Raw genomic sequence first — 21,425 nt, 5'->3', positions numbered from 1 at the left:
TTCCCATCCAGTGCATCCACATGTCCTTTCATTTTTGTCCTCCCAGTGCCTCTCTCATCTGTCCCCTTCAGCTCTCTTGACTGCTATTATCCTAGTCTGAGCCATCGCACTTTCTCAAGGTGGATTCTTTTAAGTGATAGTAATTGATGATTCAGAAAAACTCCAGGAGGCATCAGAATTGAAAAAAACAAATGCATATACGTTACCAGTTAAGTCTGCATCAGCAGCTTTTTGTCAAGAACAAACAAACAAACAAACAAACTCAATGCCTGAACTCTTCATCGAGTTGTCATGGCAACCATTTCATTTTCTCTAGTGAGGAGACAACTGGCTGCTAACCTGAGTGTTAGCCCAAGCTTTTTGAAAGAGAAGCTCCCATCCTTCCCAAAGGGGCAGGGTTGTTGATTTTCAATGTTGCTTCGGGCTCCAAAGGAGTCACTCTTGATAATTATGCTCTATTGTCTAGTGAACACACGATAGCGGGTTAAAGAGACGTAGGTGGCAGCTCCCAGGACAGCAGAGTCCATTCCCAACTTGGGCCAAGTGGGAAGTACCCCTTACAGGGAATCCACGGGAACAGCACACTTTTTCTCCTTCCTGTCGGGTACCCTTCTGACTCTGTTCTCTGGGCTAACCCAGAGACAAAGCCAAAGACCGCAAATGTCACCTCTTATCTTTGTGTCCCCAAAACTTCCTTCCTTAACAGTATCAACGAAGCTCCCTGATTTTGCCACCCACAGTGCTAGGCACTGAGGACACTACAGGGAGCTAAGCAGACGCTTCCTGGTGTGGGAGACAGATGCTAATCTCACACATACACGCAAATGTTTAAATGTGAATTATTAAGATTGCTTTGTGAGCTTATAACAGGGTGGTAAGACCTAGTCTTGGGGGAGGAAGTGATGCTTGAGTAGAGAGCTGAAGAATGAAAAGAATGAGGTAGATGGGGTGGAGAACATTCCAGGGAAAGGGGAAAGCATATGCAAAGGCCCTGTGGCAGAAGAGAGCAGGGCATATTCAGGGAAGTGAAAGAGGTCAGTGTGGCTGGGGGGACCTGATGAGCTGTGTGACATGGAGATTAGGCTTGGGTTCGTCAAATGAGTGAAGACCATCTCATTCATCAAATATACATTCAACGTGTTCCCTGTGCCAGGCACAAGGATGCCAAGATAAATTAAACATGGTCCCTGCCTAGATTTGCTCACTGCTGAGTGCTCTCTCCTTCCCTGACTTCCACAAAATATTCTGGTTCTGTTCCTGTTACAGGGGATAATTTATCTCTGTGTTTTTCCTCCTCTGTCTGTTAGTTCTGAATGCTTTGACTGGGCCAGAGGAGTGCCCCAGTTAAAGGACCGGGGGAAGAAAGGAAGCCAATGAAATGGCTAGAGGAAAAAGTATCTGGAAAAATGGGAAGAAATGATGGTTCTTCAAAGCCCAAGAGCCTCTGGACATGGTTACATTATCCAATGCTACATACACATACATTGTAGCAGGGCTGCACTTTGACCATGGGTTCAGAGTTTAAGAAGTAGGACCACTAACAAGCCATCTCCTCTGCCACATCTCTGGGAGGTAGACGCCATTAGTCACCTCATGGTGTGCCAATATCCAGGCTTAGAAAGGCTAAGTGAGCTACTTAAGATCCCACAGTAGCTAGGAGGTGGCATACCCTACCTCCAGACCCAGAACTCTGGACTCCAATGCCAGTACATTTGTCGTATGTTTGAAGGCTCCTGGCTGCACAACATATATTTCCTAGATCGTACTCATTCATTTGTTCAACTGTTATGAACTGAATACTTTTACGTTCCAGGAGTTATGTACAGTAGGTCGAAATAGATGGTCTGTGCTCTCATGAGAATATTCTATTGAGGGGATAATTATTAAATAACCCTGCAAGTGAAAAATCGCAACTTGTGATTGACGTAATGAAGGGAAATAGTATGTTCTATGAGCAGACAAGAGAGGAAGGGCAGAGTTTATATGTGAGGGTCAGAGGAGCCCTCCTCGAGGAAGTGAGACTGAGACCTGAAAGGCAGGTAGGAGGTAGCCAGGAAAAGATGAGTAGGAACAGCATCTAAGGCAGAGGGAACAGCATGTGCAGAAGTCTTGAGGCTGGACAGAGCACTGCATATTTGAAGGACTTAGAGAAGGTGAGGGAAGGCAGAAGGGGGACCCTGCAGAGTTCCTGAGGCCAGGTTAAGGATTTTGCTCTTCATTCAAAGTGTGATGGGAAGTTGAGTTTAAGCATCAAGACAGCTGGAGCCCCCTATACTACTGTCCTCAGCATTGAGTTTTGTTTTGTTTTGTTTTGTTTTTTTGGGGTACGCGGGCCTCTCACTGCTGTGGCCTCTCCCGTTGTGGAGCACGGGCTCCAGACGCGCAGGCTCAGCGGCCATGGCCCACGGGCGCAGCCGCTCCGCGGCATGTGGGATCCTCCCGTACCGGGGCACGAACCCGTGTCCCCTGCATCGGCAGGCGGACTCTCAGCCACTGCGCCACCAGGGAAGCCCAGCATTGAGTTTTAAAGTGGAATGCAACCTGGAAAGAAACCTCTCAGGTCTGATAGGAAGTCTGGGAGGGTTTAGAGGGCAGATACAGAGGAGGCAGGGATAGAGGCCAGACTGCAGGCCCTCGGGAGTAAGTGGGTAGGAAACAGTACTTTTGAGATCCATGATCCAGGACCTTGGAAACAAAAGGAAAGGAAAATGGATCTTGTGAAGGTAAGATCAAAACCGTGCAGCCACTCCTCCTCGGCCAGGCTCACTCCTCTTGTTCTGTTTCTCTTAGAAGGTGAGTGTTATTTCTCTGCCCCATCTCAGAGCCCTCACAGTTCCAATTAGGAGCATAGGCTGAGCACTGTTTATCTACAATTTTCTGGGCAGTCTGATTGCAATTATTTTCTCCTTCTGGATTTAAACCATTACACAACTAAGATTGCTGCTGAGGAGTTCAGAGCACAAGTTACCCCTGGGTGGGCAAATTCAGCTCCTAGGTCCCCGACGTTGGCTGCTGTGCCCATCGGCCAGGGACACCATTGGCTGAGTGGTACCACAGCACACTACAGCGTCAGGCCAGCAGTTAGGGGGCCTGCCTCCATCCACACCTACAGTGCTGCACCGGTGGCAGTGGAAAAGCAGGGAAGCAAAGGCGACACATGTGAGCTAATGCAAGGGGAAAGGAAGAATTGAAGGGCAGGAAGGGAGCTACCATAGCTCAGAGGCAAGGTGGGAAAGATAGAGTCCAAAAGGAACAGAGGAAGACTCACAAAACTAACCGCCATGATCAAAACCTGTCAAAATTCATCAGGAAGTCATCATCAATGGCTTTGAAAACTGAGATTAAGAACACACTGTCAGGGCTTCCCTGGTGGCGCAGTGGTTGAGAGTCCGCCTGCCGATGCAGGGGACACGGGTTCGTCCCGGTCCGGGAGGATCCCACGTGCCGCGGAGCGGCTGCGCCCGTGAGCCATGGCCGCTGAGCCTGCGCATCCGGAGCCTGTGCTCCGCAACGGGAGAGGCCACAACAGTGAGAGGCCCGCGTACCGCAAAAAAAAAAAAAAAAAAAAAAAGAACACGCTGTCTTTTTATAAGAATCTGACATTGTCTTCGGGTCAATGACACCCTTGGGTCCAGCTTCAATGAACACTTTACAAGCCCTACTTGAAACACATTGACTGTTCCCAAGAAATGCCAAGACTGTCTCTTTCTTTTAGCCGTTAATTTGACATCAGTATTTTCTTTTGATTTCTGTCTTTTTCTGTTCACAAGAACTATAAAGGTGACCTTAAATGTTGGCAAGATTAGACGGCTTTGCATTTCTATACGTGGAATATTTCAAATGACAACTTTAGAAATGGAATACGTTAAGTTCAGACTGTTCTTTTAATGCCCTGGTTTACTTGCAAAGTAATAGAGAACATCATCATTTATTACCTAATGTATTCCCCAGTGAGGTACAAGCCAGTATTTTCACATTATAAAACAGAATCTGACATTGCCTCCTACAGAATGCTGTTAGGTTCAGTCTTGAAGAATACGGCCAAGGATTCCAGCGGATCCAATGGGATCTGGCGGAAGTGTGCCTCTCCAGGCTAACAGTGGGGAAAATGCTTTGCCTTTGTATGCTAAATCACTGCAAGACAGAGACCTAACACTGGGGCTCCTGAACCAGGAGGAATGGTAAATAACCTTTCAGATAATACAAGAGAACAAATAGTGCCAGCATTGCTACATAAAAGAGTAAAACCTCTACCTTGTAGCTGGGAGAGGAAAAACTCTTAAAATCAAAACTGAGGGATCACAGGGCTAGTGTGTATCCAGAAAACTCAGAAGTGACTGCCTGGAAGAATTAGCTATTAGGATGGCACACAGCTCGTTAGGATGGCGTGGGGAGCAAAACCCTGAACTTCCCAAGGACGTGGTCAATTGGAGTCACAGAATCTCTCTGATGATGCCATGTGGGAATAGACACAGCATCAGGTTTCTGGTCAGGAGAGCAAAGAACTGAGATGTAGGTGATTTCAAGCTTGACATAATCACTTATCTCACGCTCCAGAAACTGACTTGCATTCACCTGGAGTGCGTGTCTTATGTCCCTCCAAATACATAATGTAATTGTGTGTAGACTTAACATCATGTCTGCCTGGAGATACTAAATGAGAAAAATGAAACACAGTCAAACTAGGTCTTGTCCAATAATTATCTAGTTGCCTTCATTATTTATAATTCCATGCCAGACGCCTGTCCACAGAGTTGTGTCCCATAATATTTGGTGTGTGTGTATTTCTTTATGTATACTGTCTATCATCTATCTATATATCACCTATTCAAAGAAAATAGGTTTTAAATAGAATAGCTTGAAAACTCTCTACAGAAATGGGGCCATCTACTCTAATAAAGACTCACATTTTCTGAGCATGCCACCGGGCACTGTGCTATCTTTTAATTTTCAAAACGGTGAGAAGGTCTCTGTGGTAGGGGTAGAATGAGAAGGGTTTTATATCAGACACTCTGGCAACAAATTCCTAGGGTTTGAATTTTGACTCTGTCGCGTGCCAGAAGTGAAGCAGCTCGCACAACGTTACCAACCAACAATCCAAGGCCAAGTTTGAAACCACTTCTAACAAGAAACACCTTGTTTTTCCAATACCATCCTTCTAGAAGATCCAAGTATCTCCCCCCCCCAAAAAAAAACAAGCAGTATTTTTCCTCATCATTACACCGAATCCTTTCACCATCGTGCATCATTTCATAACTAAGCAAAAGCCTTCAGTATGTTGACCCTCTAGACGATCGAAGAAGTCCCATTGCAAACACCCTGCCTCATTTCCAGCCATGTATCGTTATTATTTCTCAAAAATATGGTGACTCTAATTAGGAAGCAAGGATTGAAAACACTGGTCTTACCTGCCAAGAGCTTCCATTTCAACTTAGACATATGAATGTTTCAAACATTTGTCAGATAATGATGTACCCTTCCTCTTTACTCTGACTATATCAGACACATTTTTCATTTTTATTGTACAGACTTTGGAATGTCATGAGAACTATGAAACTTCTCCCATCTTACCAAAAGACTCCGCTAAAGCTTTCTTGTCCCACTTGTCAGTGGTCACTTGGGAAAGCACATAATAGGTTACTTCTCATAAAACAGTCAATGACAGATAAAACAGGGGTTTGAGTATACTTTTAAACAAAACAGAAAGCAAACTCAGCGAGATGGCTTTCCCTAAAGCAGGTTGTTATTCGGTGGATTCCATAAGAAAGATGATCATTTCAAAATGTATTAAAATTATAGGAAAAAGAACAGCAGAGTGAATAAGGCATTTTATGTTACAGCCAGTAGATCAATCAGTGATAATAACACCCTGGGTTGAGTGGTTTCTACATGCTGGGCACCCTCCTGCGTATTTTCCTATGGTCCTATTTGATCCCAGCAACCTTACAAGATGTCTATTGTTATAATCCCCGCTCTAGAAATGAGGAAACAGAGGCACACAAATAATAGCAAAATAATAATGATGATGATGGTAACTAACAGGCTACAGATACTAGCTTTTCTTAAAACAACTGTGAATGCCAAGGCTATTTCTCACATCTAACACGTGCTTCAAGGGTAGACCTTCTCGTGCAGGCAGAATTTAGTAAGTGCACACCTTGTGGCAGACGTCGGATCTATCATCCAGTCAGTTCTGCGATAATGTGACATGTATGTTCTTAAAACTCACCATGCTAAGCAAAATTGTGCAATAGAATGAACGAGACTTATGGGAGAAATCGGGTTAAGGATGTAACACGCAGAAACGTCATCAGTGACATTAGAAAAGAAAGGAATCTAATAAAAATGGTGGCATCGTTTCTACACCTGTTCAACGGCTAAGAAATGCGTAAATATTGTAATACGTATGTCACTCTACCTTTATAAAGAAAGGACGTAAAGTTTGCACCTGGAAGCGAGTGCCGGAAGTGTTGCTGCTTGTGAGCTATCGTGAAACTGTGGAGGGGGACTTGGGCAGATGCTTGAGGGCGGGGCGTGTGTGTGTTTTGTGTAGCCCACGAGGCTGGGTTTGGCCGGGTGCAGTTTGCTGTGCTCACCGGGTGTTTCTTGCAGAAGAAATCACACATTTGTAAACTTCGTGAACTTCGTGTTATCCTCAAATCGTTCCCTAATATATCGATCTCATCAGGATGAATTTGCATTTTAAAGCACGCGTTACAGCACAACGGACCGTATTCTTCAGACCAGGTTAAGTGCTATTTGGCGCTGTACCTCATCAAAGGGGCCAACAGGGCAATCGTCCTGACTGGGGACGTGGGGATGCTTTATGTAGAAGGAATCTTTGGATTGAACATCAAATGCAAACAGGCTATCAGAGGCAGAACAGGTGAGCAGAGGACATGCCAAGGGGAGAAGAAAGCAGGGGCCAGTAGACACTGTGAGAAAAAGGATGCGATGTGCAGTTACTACATTACGCATGACTTGATTCTAGATTGTGTTCCTTCTGCCACTACGATGTGGCTGCCTGATGGCAGGGAGAAGGCCCTATCACCATCACAATGGTCTGTGAGGCCACGTGGTAGTACAGTGAGCCCTCTATACCCACGGGTTCCACAACCATGGGTTCAACCAACTGAGGATGAAAAATATTTGGAAGAAAATTGTTCCATAAAGTTCCAAAAAGGCAAACTTGAATTTTCAGCATGCTGCCAACTATTTACACAACATTTACATGGTATTTACAACTATTTACATAGAATTTACATTGCATTAGGTATCATAATTAATCTAGAGATGATTTAAAGTATATGAAGATGTGCGTAGGTTATATGCATATACTACATCACTTTATATAAGGGACCTGAGCATCCTTAGGTTTTGGTATCCTCAGGGGGTCCTGGAACCAATCCCTCGTGGATACTGATGGATGACTGTATCTCACTGAAAATGGCAACCTGATAAGCGGACGAATGCACCAGTAGTGGAAAAGTAAGGTCTCTCTCACATAGCCTATCTGGCAAATAGAGGTCACAGTGAATTTACAGCATGTGGTCACTAACAGCTTGCCCTGGAATCTATCAAAACAGTCTTCAGTTAAACTGATTCTGAAAGTTACACAGAAGAGATGGCAAGTTTCAAAGTTCGCTCAAGAGCACTATAGAGTTTTCAACTTTCTCAGTATCTTAGCAATCAAGACCTACAGAAGAACTCAAATAACGCTAAATGCTACACCGATTTCTAAAGCAACAGGGGCATCTCATGATACGCACTCACATTTATCTGACAATGAACTTTGAGGCCAAGGTGAGAAAGTGCGCAGGGCAGATTCAGCTGGGCTTTGCCTGACGCTGCCGTCAGCACAAAGCTGTGTCTTTAACAGTATACGTGCTGGTACGTGTCAATCAGACAAGACATGAATAGGCCTGGATTTTCAGAAACTACTTTCTAGTTAATAAATGAGACCTATATTAAAAGTTTAAAATATATGACAGCAGTTACTGAGGAAGACTTATCTGGAGATCTATACCCCAGCCTTCTGATATAAATATTAGGCAGAATATAAATATAAATATTAGCAGCTCACATTTCATGGGTTTCACAGGCGTTATGCTAAGCACTTTTTAAAAAAATAAATTCATTTATTTATTTTATTTAGTTATTTTTGGCTGCGTTGGGTCTTCATTGCTGCACGCGGGTTGTCTCTAGTTGCGGTGAGTGGGGGCTACTCTTCACTGCGGTGCGCGGGTTTCTCATTGCGGTGGCTTCTCTTGTTGCGGAGCACGGGCTCTAGGAGCCTGGGCTTCAGTAGTTGTGGCATGAGGGCTCAGTAGCTGTGGCTCGCGGGCTCTAGAGCACAGGCTCAGTAGTTGTGGCGCACGGGCTTAGTTGCTCTGCGGCATGTGGGATCTTCCCCGGACCAGAGCTCGAACCCGTGTCCCCTGCATTGGCAAGAGGATTCTTAACCACTGCGCCACCAGGGAAGTCTCAGCACTTTTCATATATTAATGAATTAGATCTTCAAAGCCACCATTTGAAAACTGAACTATTATTATCTTCCTTTTACAAGTAAGGAAACTGAGAGACAGAATGGTTACAGCCAAGGATTCCGTGCATCACATTTTAAGAAAACTGCTGTTCTAGAGTATTGTGTAGAACACTTCGCCGGGGACTTCCCTGGTGGCACGGTGGTTAAGAATCTGCCTGTCAGTGAAGGGGACACGGGTTCGACCCCTGGTCCAGGAAGATCCCACGTGCTGTGGTGCAACTAAGCCTGTGCACCACAACTACTGAGTCTGAGCTCTAGAGCCCACGAGCCACAACTACTGAGCCCGTGTGCCACAACTACTGAAGCCCGCGCCTACAGCCCATGCTCAACAAGAGAAGCCACCACAGTGAGAAGCCTGCACACCACAACAGAGTAGCCCCCGCTCGCCGCAACCAGAGAAAAGCCCATGTGCAGCAACAAAGATCCAACACAGCCAAAAATTAAAAAAATAAATAATAATAATTTAAAAAATTTAAAAAACACTTTGCCGGCTTGACTCTGAATCCCTTGCCTAGATGTTCCTTAGTTATATACGCTGGATTACACATGGGGCTTGGTAGAAAAGCCACATTCAACCAAGGAATAGAAACTGGATTCTGGAAATTTATTTAACTTGATGATAAAATTAAGGCTTAAGTGTCCAAACACGTGGACATCGCAAGGCAGTCAGCATCCTTCCCACAAGCCTAAGCCATCGAGGATTGACTGTGGTCGGGGAGACTTTTCTCCACTGGAGATGAGCCTCAGACAGCCAGACAGGATGAGGTCAGTCCCAGGGAGAGGCTTGATCCCAGCTAGGAGTGCCAGAACCCCTGTGCTCTGATAAAAGGGATCAGTAACGCTCACCAACACCTTCCCATCTCTGAAGAAATTATAAGGAGGAGAAAGTAAAATGGTGTACAATACCCCAAATCAAACAGGGTAATTTTACAATACACAATGTTCATTTACAGTAAGCACTGGGTAGAACAGGAATGGCCTTCACACTAAAAATAAGTGTGTTGCAATTTGCTAAAAAAATTGTACCAAAGGGGCTGCTGGGATGAAAACTCAGAGTCAAAAGGTGAGCGTCCCACCAAAGGCCAAAAAAAAGAGTGACTTAGCTCCCTTCCTGGGGCTGAGTGGGGTTCTATCCCTGTGAATCAATACCTCTGTGTTCTCTGCAGACTGCAGCCTTCCTATCTACCCATATGACTTATTCAAAAATACTTTCATAGTACTTACTACACGCTAGGTCCTGTCCTAAGCACTTTACAAATAGTAACTCATTCAGTCACCAAGATAACATCATGAGGTAGGGACTAATGTTATCCCCATTTACAGATGTGGAAGCTAAGGCAGAGAGAGGTGAAGTAATTCGTCCAAGGTCACAAAACAAGTAAATGGGATTTGAAGTTAGACTAGCTTTAGATTCCTCATTCTTAACCACTCTGCAATGTATAGAGGGTTTGGGGGCATAGGAATTTGGTCAGTGACGTTCCTTTTGGTTTTCATAGATTTCGGAAGTGTCACCAGAAATTATAAAAATTTCAAAACAAGTATCAAAGTCTTGACGGACTCTAGCCTGAAAATAACGAAATTAAACCCTCCATAAAATAAACAGCATCGCTTTTGAAGTCTTAAATTGCTAAGTAGTCTTTGTTGAGAAAAAGCATGTATGTATACACATACAGGCACAAACATTTACACATGTACATAAGCATATGTAAGTTACAGTTATATATAAATCATAAACTCAACACAAACGAACTATGGATGATTTCTTCAACTGCAAAATTTGCTTTTGAGTGGAGAAAGAGAAACAAAGCTTAAGATCCCATGGGTTAGTTTATAACCCTTTCTTTCTTGGACTGGCTAATTCATGGTTTGCAAAGCCCTCATTAGTAGGACGACGGCAATGACCATGAGGGAAGGAAGTGACATTGCCTAGGTTCATAACACTCTGTTCTATGGTAAGACTTTCTTGGATAGGGTAGGCAGCAGAGCAGAATGGAGCTGAAGGTCTAAAGGTACTCTCACAGGAAAAGATGAACTTTAAAACATGGTCTAGTTCACAACCAAAGCAGCTGCACAGGGAGATCAGCGCGGTGCTTTGTGACCACCTAGAGAGGTGGGATAGGGAGGGTGGGAGGGAGACACAAGAGGGAGGGGATATGGGGATATATGTACATGTATAGCTGATTCACTTTGTTACAAAGCAGAAACTAACACACCATTGTAAAGCCATTATACTCCAATAAAGATGTTAAAAAAAAAGGATCATTAATTCAATATTGTCTTGTCTTTATATTTTACATTTACTATGTATTATACAGTTAGCGGCTGGCAGCTCCCTGAAAGCGTTCAGAGACATGCCCATTCAAATTAACGTTTGCTGGATAACAGTACTCCTTCCAGAAGAGATGGCAAAGTCTCTTTTAGTTTCTTCTCCAGAGCCTCAGATTGAAGAAATAAGGTCAGAAATGGCCAGGCAGCTAATAGGTCTGATGCCAATTCTCGTATATTTAGAGAAAGGCTGTTTGACCAGACTCATCAGTAGGAAGAACGTGCCCCTTATATAAACACATGAGCTCCTCCACTGCACGACCATTAAGCGCCTACTCTTTGCCAGCACTGCAGACACAATGACACACTACACACACGAGATTCCTGCCTTTGTGGAACCTGTGGCTTAGCTGGGGAGTTGGGCAGTCAAACAATCAGGGTAGTGGGCAGATGATTACAAATGGAGAGCCATAATCAAAAAAACTCCAAAAACCAAAAGAAAAAAAAACAAGTGTTTTGAGTGCCTGTAGGTAAAGAAGCTGGCCGAGACTTGAGGCTGTGGGGGTGGGGCAGACTGGGATGGATGTTCTAAGAAGCAGAGGAGGAACATTCCATACAGAAGGAGACAGGAATAAAGGAAAATCACATGCATGCATGTAGAAAGGTCTGTGGTTGGATGAACCCAGCATCTTCAAGACCTGAAGGAGTGCCACATGGATGGTGTCCTAGGGAGAGAGGTGGGGGAGAGTGGTGGGCAATTAGTCTGAAAAATGAGGCAGGGGGAAGACCACGTGTGACCTTGCAGAATCTATTAAGGATGGGGATTTTATCCTCAGATACCAGGGAAGACATAGTTGTGGAAAACCATGATCAAATACATTGTAAAGAGGCTAGGTTTTCCACTGATGTAAAAGGCCATGGGAGCTAGTCACGTGGGCTTTCTTTTTTTTTTAATGTACTTGAAATTTATTTATTCATTCACCTATCTACCTGTTTGTTTATTCATTTACTTTCAGCTTTATTCGGGTATGATTGATGACTACAAATTGCATATATTTAGGTTATACAACATTATTTTCTAAGGTGTACAATGTAGACAACGTGTACAATTGTGAAATGATGACCCCACAATCAAGTTAATGAACACATCCATCACCTCACATTGAATCTAGGCTTTAGATTCAAACATGTCTAAATGAATGACGGGCTCTGGATCATGACAGGGCACGTCATTAATGCAACTGGACCAAGGCAAGTTGTCTGTAGCTACTGATCTTACCATTCCCCACCCCCTTCAACCTTCATCTTTTCCAGTTTAGGCAAGACAATGATTTAACGCACTGAACAGTAAGTGAATGGGTTGCTCTACTGATTTCTCAAGGAAGCGAAAGGACACAAGGACAGCTATGGGGGTACCGTCCGAACTACACGTAACGCATGTCAGAATGAGGCTTTGTAGCCTTTTAGCAACTGTCAATGTGTGGAGACCGGACAAGCCAACATCACTACATCTTGGCCCTTGCCATTGGTGTTTTGTAAATCAGCATGAAGTGAGAAGGGCTTACCTTCCAGGGAAACTCAACTCACTACTATGTAGGTACGGTGAAGGTGAACCCTTTCTTAAAAACATGCAGAAAGATACAAATATTGACATAATGACTTTTCAAATAAGGTCCCAGAGTTAGCTATGTAGCAAGAGATCATGTAATGTTAATTGTTTTGTGAATGTATGAGGGGAAAAGAAACAACTACCCCTTACTCAAGGTTGCAAATATGATCTTCATGGTTTCCTATCCAGCTGCCATTCTGAGTAAAGGGACTTCAAGTCTGATTCAAGGTTGACCCTGAACTTGAATGAAGGATACTTCTCCAGGACAGGCCTGCACACGGATTCCCCCAATGATTTTCAATCAATGGAAAAAAAAAAAAAATATATATATATATATATGTATGTATGTATGTATAAACTCTCCAAGAAATGTGCAGAGCCATTCTGTCTCCCCGGGGATTGTTATGCTTTCTCTCCCAGACACAGCCATGCTCGACATCGTTGTTAAGTGCTTAGCCTCCCTCTGCGGTCATTTTATTTGTAATAGTGTCTTGTGTGTTGTGTCTCCTAGCTCTACATACAAACTACCACGCTTACCATCTCCATGAACCTAAGTGCATCAGTGGCGCTGGGGATGCTATACATGCCGAAAGTGTACATCATCATTTTCCACCCTGAACTCAATGTCCAGAAACGCAAGCGAAGCTTCAAGGCCGTAGTCACAGCAGCCACCATGTCATCGCGGCTGTCACACAAGCCCAGTGACAGACCCAACGGTGAGGCCAAGACAGAACTCTGTGAGAACGTAGACCCAAACAGTAAGTATCTCTCCTTTCCTTCCATCTCCCCAGCCTGCGTCAGGAAGCTCTGGCAAACGTGGCGTGTGCTTGCCTTTCTTTGGAGAAAGACTGTGACCGTTCTTGTCTTACGGGCTGGGTTGCCTTGGCAAATGCTCACGTCTGCTCTTAAGAGTGTGCTCATTCTTGCCACCATTTTCTTTTTGCTCCCTGTTGGAAAGCAGCTTTCAGAGGCTCTGCTTCAGAAGTGTGAAATCTCCCCCTTCCCTGGCTTCTTATCCTTTGGTCCCAAACCCTCCAACTGACATAAGCACAGCTGATGAGCCACCTTCCTCGTTCCCTTCCTCTTAGGGGATCAGCTTCCTGCTAGGGAACCTTCGACATCCCATTGAGCTGCAGCAGTAGGAAAGAAATTGGAATATTTAAGAATTTTGGAAGCATAACTTCCTTGCACTGGAACGTGAATGTGGAGAAAGTTATGATTCTTTACTAACCAAGCCTTGTAGAAACAAAAAACACATCGCATATTGAATAAAGCCGGGAAACATTCACGCAAGTATACAGGCCCAGACGCTACCACGCTAATGGCATCCCCACGTGGGGAAAACACCTACCAGACAATTCCACAGGAGTTTCATCCCATGAAAGACAAATATTAGAGGTGGGATTAAGGATGAAATGCCAGATTTGATACCTACATGGCCTGTCTGCAATGCCTGGGTAGCCTTTATTCATCCCTGCGAACGACCACAAAGACGACGGACATACAGACACTAGTTTGTTAAAAAAGAAAAAAAGAAAAGGAAAGAAAGACCATTTAACCAGAGTTAAATTCTTAAAATCCCCACTTGCTAATTTTACTAATACTATGGTGGTAAGAGTGCATTTCAGATTAAACATATCACTCCTAGGATTTGTTTGCCAGGACATTTTGACTAGTTCCATATAGAATGAGGCAGTTTAGCGTGTTCACGATACTTCCTGTTTTAAACTAGAGGAGGTTTCACGTTGGCCATTAAGTCATTCAAGACTTACTGTTCAGTTATGAGCTGATTTTGTTGTAGCCAAAGGTTTACTGCCAAGCAGAAAGTAGTTCTTATTCTAAATACTCTGACGTAATTCTTTATGCTCTACAACTGAGATCTTTAAAATCCAGGAGACAACTGAGTTTAACCCTGACAACTATTGTACAAAGTTCCCATGATCTTGGCCCAATCCATTTCTAAATAGTTGGCTGAATGACTACGGTGAAAGCTTGAGAGTCTGTGGACAAGGAAACAAAGGCCCATTAACAACATCATGGGCTTCACGTTGACGTTTTAATAGGAGAGATCCTGGGACAGGTGAGAGGAGGGAGAAACAATGGATGGTCAGGCTCTGTTCTTGTGTCTTCAGAAAAAAATGGTCAATTCCAAGGAAAGGGAATAGATAGAGAATTGCTGTGATATTCAATGCGGTGTAGGAAGAGGCTTCGGGTTGAGACAGACCTGGGTTCAAATCCAAGCCACTCCACTTACCAGCGTTGTGGCTTTGAGAATTACTGAGGTTTTCTGAAGTTCAGCATTCTCATGGATAAAATGGAGATGATAATATCTATGTCACAAGTGCGGCATCAAATCTCATACATCTAAAAAAACAGCATGTCAATTACATGTTAATGTTCTTCCATTTCTGTAAAGGTGAAAAAGCCCGCATTTCAGTGTGACTGGTTACACAGACGTGATGGTGACGTTAAAGGCAGACCAAACACCACAAGGCAGATGGAACTGGCCAATAAAAATATTTCCATGAACATATTTATGCATCTATTTATATGTATCCTGTATTGATAAATATACCTGCACTGTTATACTTTTGTAGCATTTTATTCTAGGACCCCTTGCCAGATTTTTCATAAAACCCTCACCCTGAAGACGTTCCAACAGCAGTTTTACATTTATATCTGTATACACACACACACACACACACACACACACACACACGTCCAAAATCAATAAGCAGAAAATATGGTCAAAAGTCTACATGTATTGAAAATTAATGACCAAATTAGGAGTTTTGAAGTTGCATAATTAATCTAACACTATGCTACTTAGAAATAACTAGCTTTTTAAACAACATTTTAACTGTTGTTAACCTTTAATGATGAGGTTCTATCCTTGTGGAGGCTATGTGGGGTATGATCGTGGCTGTTAAAATGCTAATACTAACACCGACACTAATAATAACAAAAACCCATCAGCTACCCTTTGAAATAGGCAGTAAACAGGATGCTTTGGGTGGAAGATCTCTTACTCCTCATGGTAACTCTGTAGACTGGTGATCATTATTCTCCTTTTACTGAAGAATCCTAGGCGTAGGGAGATCAAGGGATATTACCGAAGTCCCACACTAGTTAGCAGCAGAGCTTGGTCCGAAACCCAGGTCTGACTCCCAAACCCATGCTTGTTGCTCTTTGCTGCTCTGTTTCTCAGAACATCGGTGACATGTCGTAATTCTAATGCAGAAATTACTCTTTTGGCTTCTTCATTTGGTAATACAGCTTGCATATACAGAATCTAATGATGTGTGGCTGTGGACTCTTTGGTTAAATGTGCTGTGAAATGCATTCCTGCTTGCTGTGTTGTCTGCAAAGACAGGAGTAACCTGAGCTCAAAGAAGGCTGCCCAGGTAGAGGCCTCATCTTACTAACTCAAAAATCCAAGCATCTTATGACCTGTGTCAGTCACGACAATTATGCCATTTGGAATTCATTTGCTGCCTTTCTCTTGAAAAAGTTTTGTTGGGTTTTGTCACTGTTGATGTGTTGGTGTCTACACAGAACAAAGAATAAATAGTTCAGGGGGAAAAAAATGAAACCAAAAAGAGCCTTTGTCTTAGAGCCAATCCAAAAGATTTTTAAAAATTATTTTAGTTATTTTGGTTTTGTGTAGACACTCCCTAAAACTAATCGTCAATAATTTGCCCAGATATTTGCTGAATTATAGGAGGAGATTCATGTACCTCCAAACATTGGGGTTTCTGACGACCCAGCTCCCAAAGGTCCCTGAGAGGAATCAAAAGACCTTCTCTGCACAAAATCTGTCCAGTAGAATTTTCTGCAATGAATGGAAATGTTCTCTGTTTGTGCTGTCCAGTATAGAAACCGCTAGTCACCTGTGGCAATTCAGAACTTGAACCATGGCTACTTAACTGATGAAATACACTTGAAACTTTTAGTTCATTTTAAATAAATATGAATAGCCATCCATGGCTGTGACTATTCCATTGGAGAGCACAGCCAGAGATCTTAAGAGCAAGGATTTCACTCTGGGACGCTCAGTCTCAGCCCATATTTGAAATACCTCCCAAGGTTTTAGCAATGATGCTGACCTGGGACAAAGTCAACTGAATGGAATGAAATATCTGAGGTGAGACAAAAATGCAAACCTATAGCTATTTTAAACGATCCCTAAGGAGCCACTAATATGGAAATAGTGATATCATAGATAGCAGTTATATCTGGAAAACCAGTCCTTGGTAATGCAAAAGTGAATGTATAAAAAGGACAGTAGTGAAAATTCAACTAATGAAAATAGACATGACTGTTTTGATGAGAGAGAACATTATTTTTCTATTCTATTTAATACCAAATATAGCTCAAAGTATGTCAAATTTCTGCACTTTGGTAACAGAGACAAATTATTGGCTGAAATTAAACTGTCTGGTTAAAAAGAAACAAATAAAAGCACAGACCACGTACTTAAGAAAGGAATATGTCTTTCCAAAGGGGAAATTCTGTCTACTATTCTCTGAGGGAGTGTACCTGGGAGACTGTTGAATTTATAGAATGAGCTACGAAGTTAATCATGGAACAGAAATGTGCCTTATTGTTTCTCTACACGTTTAGTCTCAATGTATTTCAGTCTTCAGTGTTTTCATTTCTCACAGCTCTGCTCCATCACTGCAGTTCGCTATCTGGTGCATGCTCGCTTCTGCTCATCCAGTGGCACACAGCAACTACATGTCCACGTAAAGACGAATTTGCTTGTTGGCTTAATACGGGCAGAAATTAAAACTGCCCCTGTACTGCTTGATTTTTCCCCAAGAAGTTCAGTGTTCCTCTTAGGTTGCCTCTTCACTTCAAATTCCATTGTCTGAAAGAAAAACTTCTTTCTGCGTGGATTCAACAAAAAAGTAAATCTGCTCAAAAATTTTAATGTATCTGTGAACTGCCACCCTATTGGACAGTCAGAGTTGGGCCAATGCTTGTTGGTTTCTACACTCAGCCTGAAAAACAGCAGGGGCCCTAAGCGTGTAGCTCAGCTACTTACTGTATTTTTATGTATAAAAACAATATTTCTGCTGCTAGAGGATCACAAGTGCCTGACCTAATGTGGATAGCTTTAGATCTGGCCACCATGATGCCTTCTCTAAGAAGAAAGGCACCTCAAGCTCTGGTTCTCGCAGCTGTGTCCTGAATGTGGCATGTTTCCCCCAACTTTCTATTGTTGACTTGGCAGATGTATGTTCGAGGCAAACTTGAAGATGCCAGATCAACAGGAGGACGTGGTTCTTGGCTTATCCGTGGCCACCGAGACCTTTTTCCCGTTGGATGAATAGTATTAACCGAGGCAGCACAGCTTTATTGGGATGGTGGGTAAGGACCGTTCCCTTCCTCACCTGGACTAGTCACAACCAGAAGATGCTCTGTGAACTATCCTCTGGTCAGATGCTTTCCTGACCTGTAAAGGATTGCAGTGCATGGAGGATGAGCAGCCCTAAGCTACCAGGTTCTAAACTACCATCCATTTTCGGAGCCAATGCCCCTAGGCAGTGCAGAGAAACTGCTCAAGTACCCTGACCGGTTACAGATAATTTACTCTGGAACTGCCTAGCAATTAGAGATGGCAGGCAGGTGGACAGCGTGGGATTCACCGCCTTTTTGGATATGGGGCCATGTGACTGATAAACTGACCCTGAGAGAGAGGCTGGACACACACTGTGCAAAAGACTAGCTTAAGACAATGTGCATATTGCAATGAAGCACGTTTTAAAAGAATGACCATTTATACCTAAAGTAAACAATCAAAAATAAGATTTTTTAACTACATGTTTGTATTCTGGTGCTGTTTTTTAATTACCAGTTTGCATATATTGTAAAGCAAATATATAAATAAAAACTTGTGCTGTTCAATTAAACCCCCCAACTGCTAGAAAATGGACGAGGGCACCAAACCCTACACAAGTAACAATGCCTAGAAAATGCTGGAACACGCTCCTATGCTGTGTCACTTTGCTATGGTTTTTTGGTTTTCGTTTTGTTTTGTTTTGCTTCCTCATTTGTTTGGATCCCTGACATTCTCTACATTATTATGTTACTTGTTTCATCTTTCTGGACTAATCATGCAGGTCAGCATGAATGGACTAGGCTGAGAAAAAATAGGATGGCAACAGGAAGAAAACAATGCTCTAAGCAGATAGATACATTATTTTGGGGCTGGTTCCCTCACCTGCTCCAGTTCAAACAAGTAAAACCCAACTGCCTTAAACCAAGAGGCACCCGTACTCCCATGTTCAGAGGTACCTGAATTGTGGTCAACTGGTCTTCCAAAGGCTACTGAACCCAGTGAAAGAGTGAGCATAATGTCTATGGTCTCTATCGCAGCCTCTTCTCCAAAAGGAAAGAAAAAAGAATAAAAATGAATGTTGTGTGCACTTTTATTTTATACATACCTATATATTTACTTTTCCTGTAGACTGTATACCACCAGTAAGAAAGAGTGTACAAAAGTCTGTTACTTGGTACACTATCCCACCAACAGTATAGCTTTTGCCTGCTTTCCAAAAGGTAAGAAACAATCTACTTTTTATTTATTTGTGTGTTCTTGTCTCCACTGAGAATTAGAAATGTTTCCATGAAAACTGTTCATGATTACCTAGAAATCCATGTATGTGAAGAAACGCGTTTTTGAAGATATTTGCTAAGCATAGTGTAAAGGGCTGTTGTGGGTCACGGGCCTGGTTTATTCTCTGGAGAACACGTGACTGGACTGGGCGCGTGCACATTTGTCTTTCCTGAACAAGTAGCCAATAATGGCAAAAGTGGTGCTGGTCAGCCTACTTTAAAACTCTCAATGGTGAGAGATTATTTTTAAATGCATGTGTTCAGACTATGATTTGAGAAGGCAATGTGGAAAACCTGAAGGGAGAGAAGGAGGGTGTTTCATAAGCTTAGTAAATACGTTTGTTCTGGTTTATTTTTAAATTAAATACATCCCCAGAAATATATTCATTCAAAAAGCAATGAATGACCCTACCATCTTAAACCCAAAATAGTCATGGTTCCTGGGCTTGATATCGTGTTGAAGATGATTTGGGACTCATAATTCTGCCTTAGAGAAACAGTGGACCAACTTCACTGATTTGAGAAAGCGGGGAAAGGTTCAGTGAAAGACCTGAAGAGTCTAAAGATAAATTTCAACATTAGTCAAACCCAAGAATTACCAATAAATACCAAGGGCATTCACACTAACACCTTAGAAGAAATGGTGACTCGTGTGACGTGTGAACGGGGGCATGGGAGTGGGCTGCCATAAGAGTTGTTACTGACTCACCATTGATGCTTATATATCACTTTGAGCTCTCAACTAAAGGATATATGCTATGAAATAATAATAGCAGCAGTAGTAGTAATAGTAGCACCTCCCTGTTTCAGCCTAAGTGATATGACAGTATAGTGAAAAATAACACTTGCTTTGGCAAACGTCCTTGTCCAGCTGGAGTCAGTGCATTTCAAACTGTGGGAAAACAAACAGTAGAAAACATGGAGTAGAGTTATTAAAATCATGGGGTGGCTTTGAAGAAAAGGCCCCCTTTTGTTTTCCTCTAAACCTCCTACTATACTTATAAAATCAATAGCGAGACTTCTCTCTAGAGAGATTCCATGAAAGATAGCAGAGAGGTCCTATCATGGGAGGGGAGAAATATCGCTTCATAATGTGGGCTAGTCTTCCTCTTTCCTAACATGGAACTTTTTACCAGATCATTTCTATGTTTCTTTCCATCTTTGTTTTTATAATGGTATTCTGAGTACAAATAATCTCTCTTTTTTTTTTCTTTTTAATCCATTTAAGAACTGTAAGACAGGACAGGAGTACTTCCAAAGAGTAATTACATTTCCCATTGATTTTACATGGATGCCAGCAACTCAGTCTTTAATTTCAGATGTATTGTTCACATCGCTATTTCCTTTTTCCATATCAACGCGATCTGTCCTAGTTTTTAAATAGGGCATTCTTTTGTCCCAGTGAATATATAACTGTATTCCAGTGAGATTTCAAGTTTTTGCAGGACAAGTGCTTGTCTCAAAACACTGCAGCTCATCACTTTAATAGTCCTTTTACATGAAACTGCCTGAGAATAAATGAGAAGGAAGTTTCCCTGGGTAAAAATGATAGATTTAATCTCAATCCATTAAAAAATTCTCCCTAGCTCCATTCTCAGTTGGTGCCTTTTGGTTTAAAGAGTGCAAGATGAAAATGTTTTAAGTCAACCTTCCGGTTAAAAAGTACTTTTAGGACGTGCTGCTTAGAAATAAACTTTTTGCCAGGATTGTCTTGTTTCAGAGAGTTTGATCCGGTGCTCTCCTTTTCTGTCAATTTAAAGGTGGCTTCATAAATTAATGATAACCATCTTATACAGCTACTTAAAAATAACTGGGACCGGAAGTTTGTCGAAGTTACAGGTATTCAAAGAGGGGAGTGTATCACCATGTTCAGGTTACAGTGAGACTGGAAAGCTTGGGCGAACAGTGACAGAAGACATTTCATGTTGTTCGTTCAAATCCATTTCTGTGTGGTTGTTTTCAGGGCCATGAAACAGTAAAGAAAAATCTATAAATTCCAGAGTGAGTTTTTGTACTGCTGTGCTAGTAAAAAAAAAAAAGGCCACCATGCCCCAACAATGGCAGACAGGAGTGAGCAAATCAAACATCTGATTTGGGGTGTTTAGAGGAAGCAGGTTCCAATTCAGACAGAACAGAATTTGACCTGGTTCGAAAACGCATTCCATATAATGCCCTCTCCTTTGACAGACACAGGACGTCAGACGTTAACTGACTCAGCACTGCCTGCATCTTTTGTCTGAATAGTTCTAAATTTTGAAATCCTGCAGTGTTATCAATCGAATGATATTTATTTTAAACTGCAATTAAGCAAAAAACAAACGAACAAAAACTCACCACACACAGAAACCTCAACTAGTCTGGCATCATCACCAGATCAGGAAACAG

General features: G+C 42.5%; 1 protein-coding gene across 1 annotated transcript in view; it reads left to right on the top strand.

The window, feature by feature from the left end:
* The window catches only part of GRM7 (glutamate metabotropic receptor 7), a 567,524-nt gene that overhangs the window by 501,991 nt on the left and 44,108 nt on the right, over positions 1-21,425 (top strand). The window contains exon 8 of the mRNA XM_027093810.1: positions 12,931-13,177. Coding sequence (XP_026949611.1) covers positions 12,931-13,177 — 247 coding nt within the window. The remainder of the gene's footprint in view (positions 1-12,930; positions 13,178-21,425) is intronic.

Source organism: Aethalodelphis obliquidens, unplaced genomic scaffold (assembly GCF_003676395.1).
Source record: "Aethalodelphis obliquidens isolate GAN/ISIS:26980383/991018 unplaced genomic scaffold, ASM367639v1 scaffold86, whole genome shotgun sequence".
Classification (NCBI taxonomy): domain Eukaryota; kingdom Metazoa; phylum Chordata; class Mammalia; order Artiodactyla; family Delphinidae; genus Aethalodelphis; species Aethalodelphis obliquidens.
The sequence above is the reverse complement of the archived record's forward strand: the minus strand, read 5'-3'. Positions and strand labels throughout refer to the sequence as shown.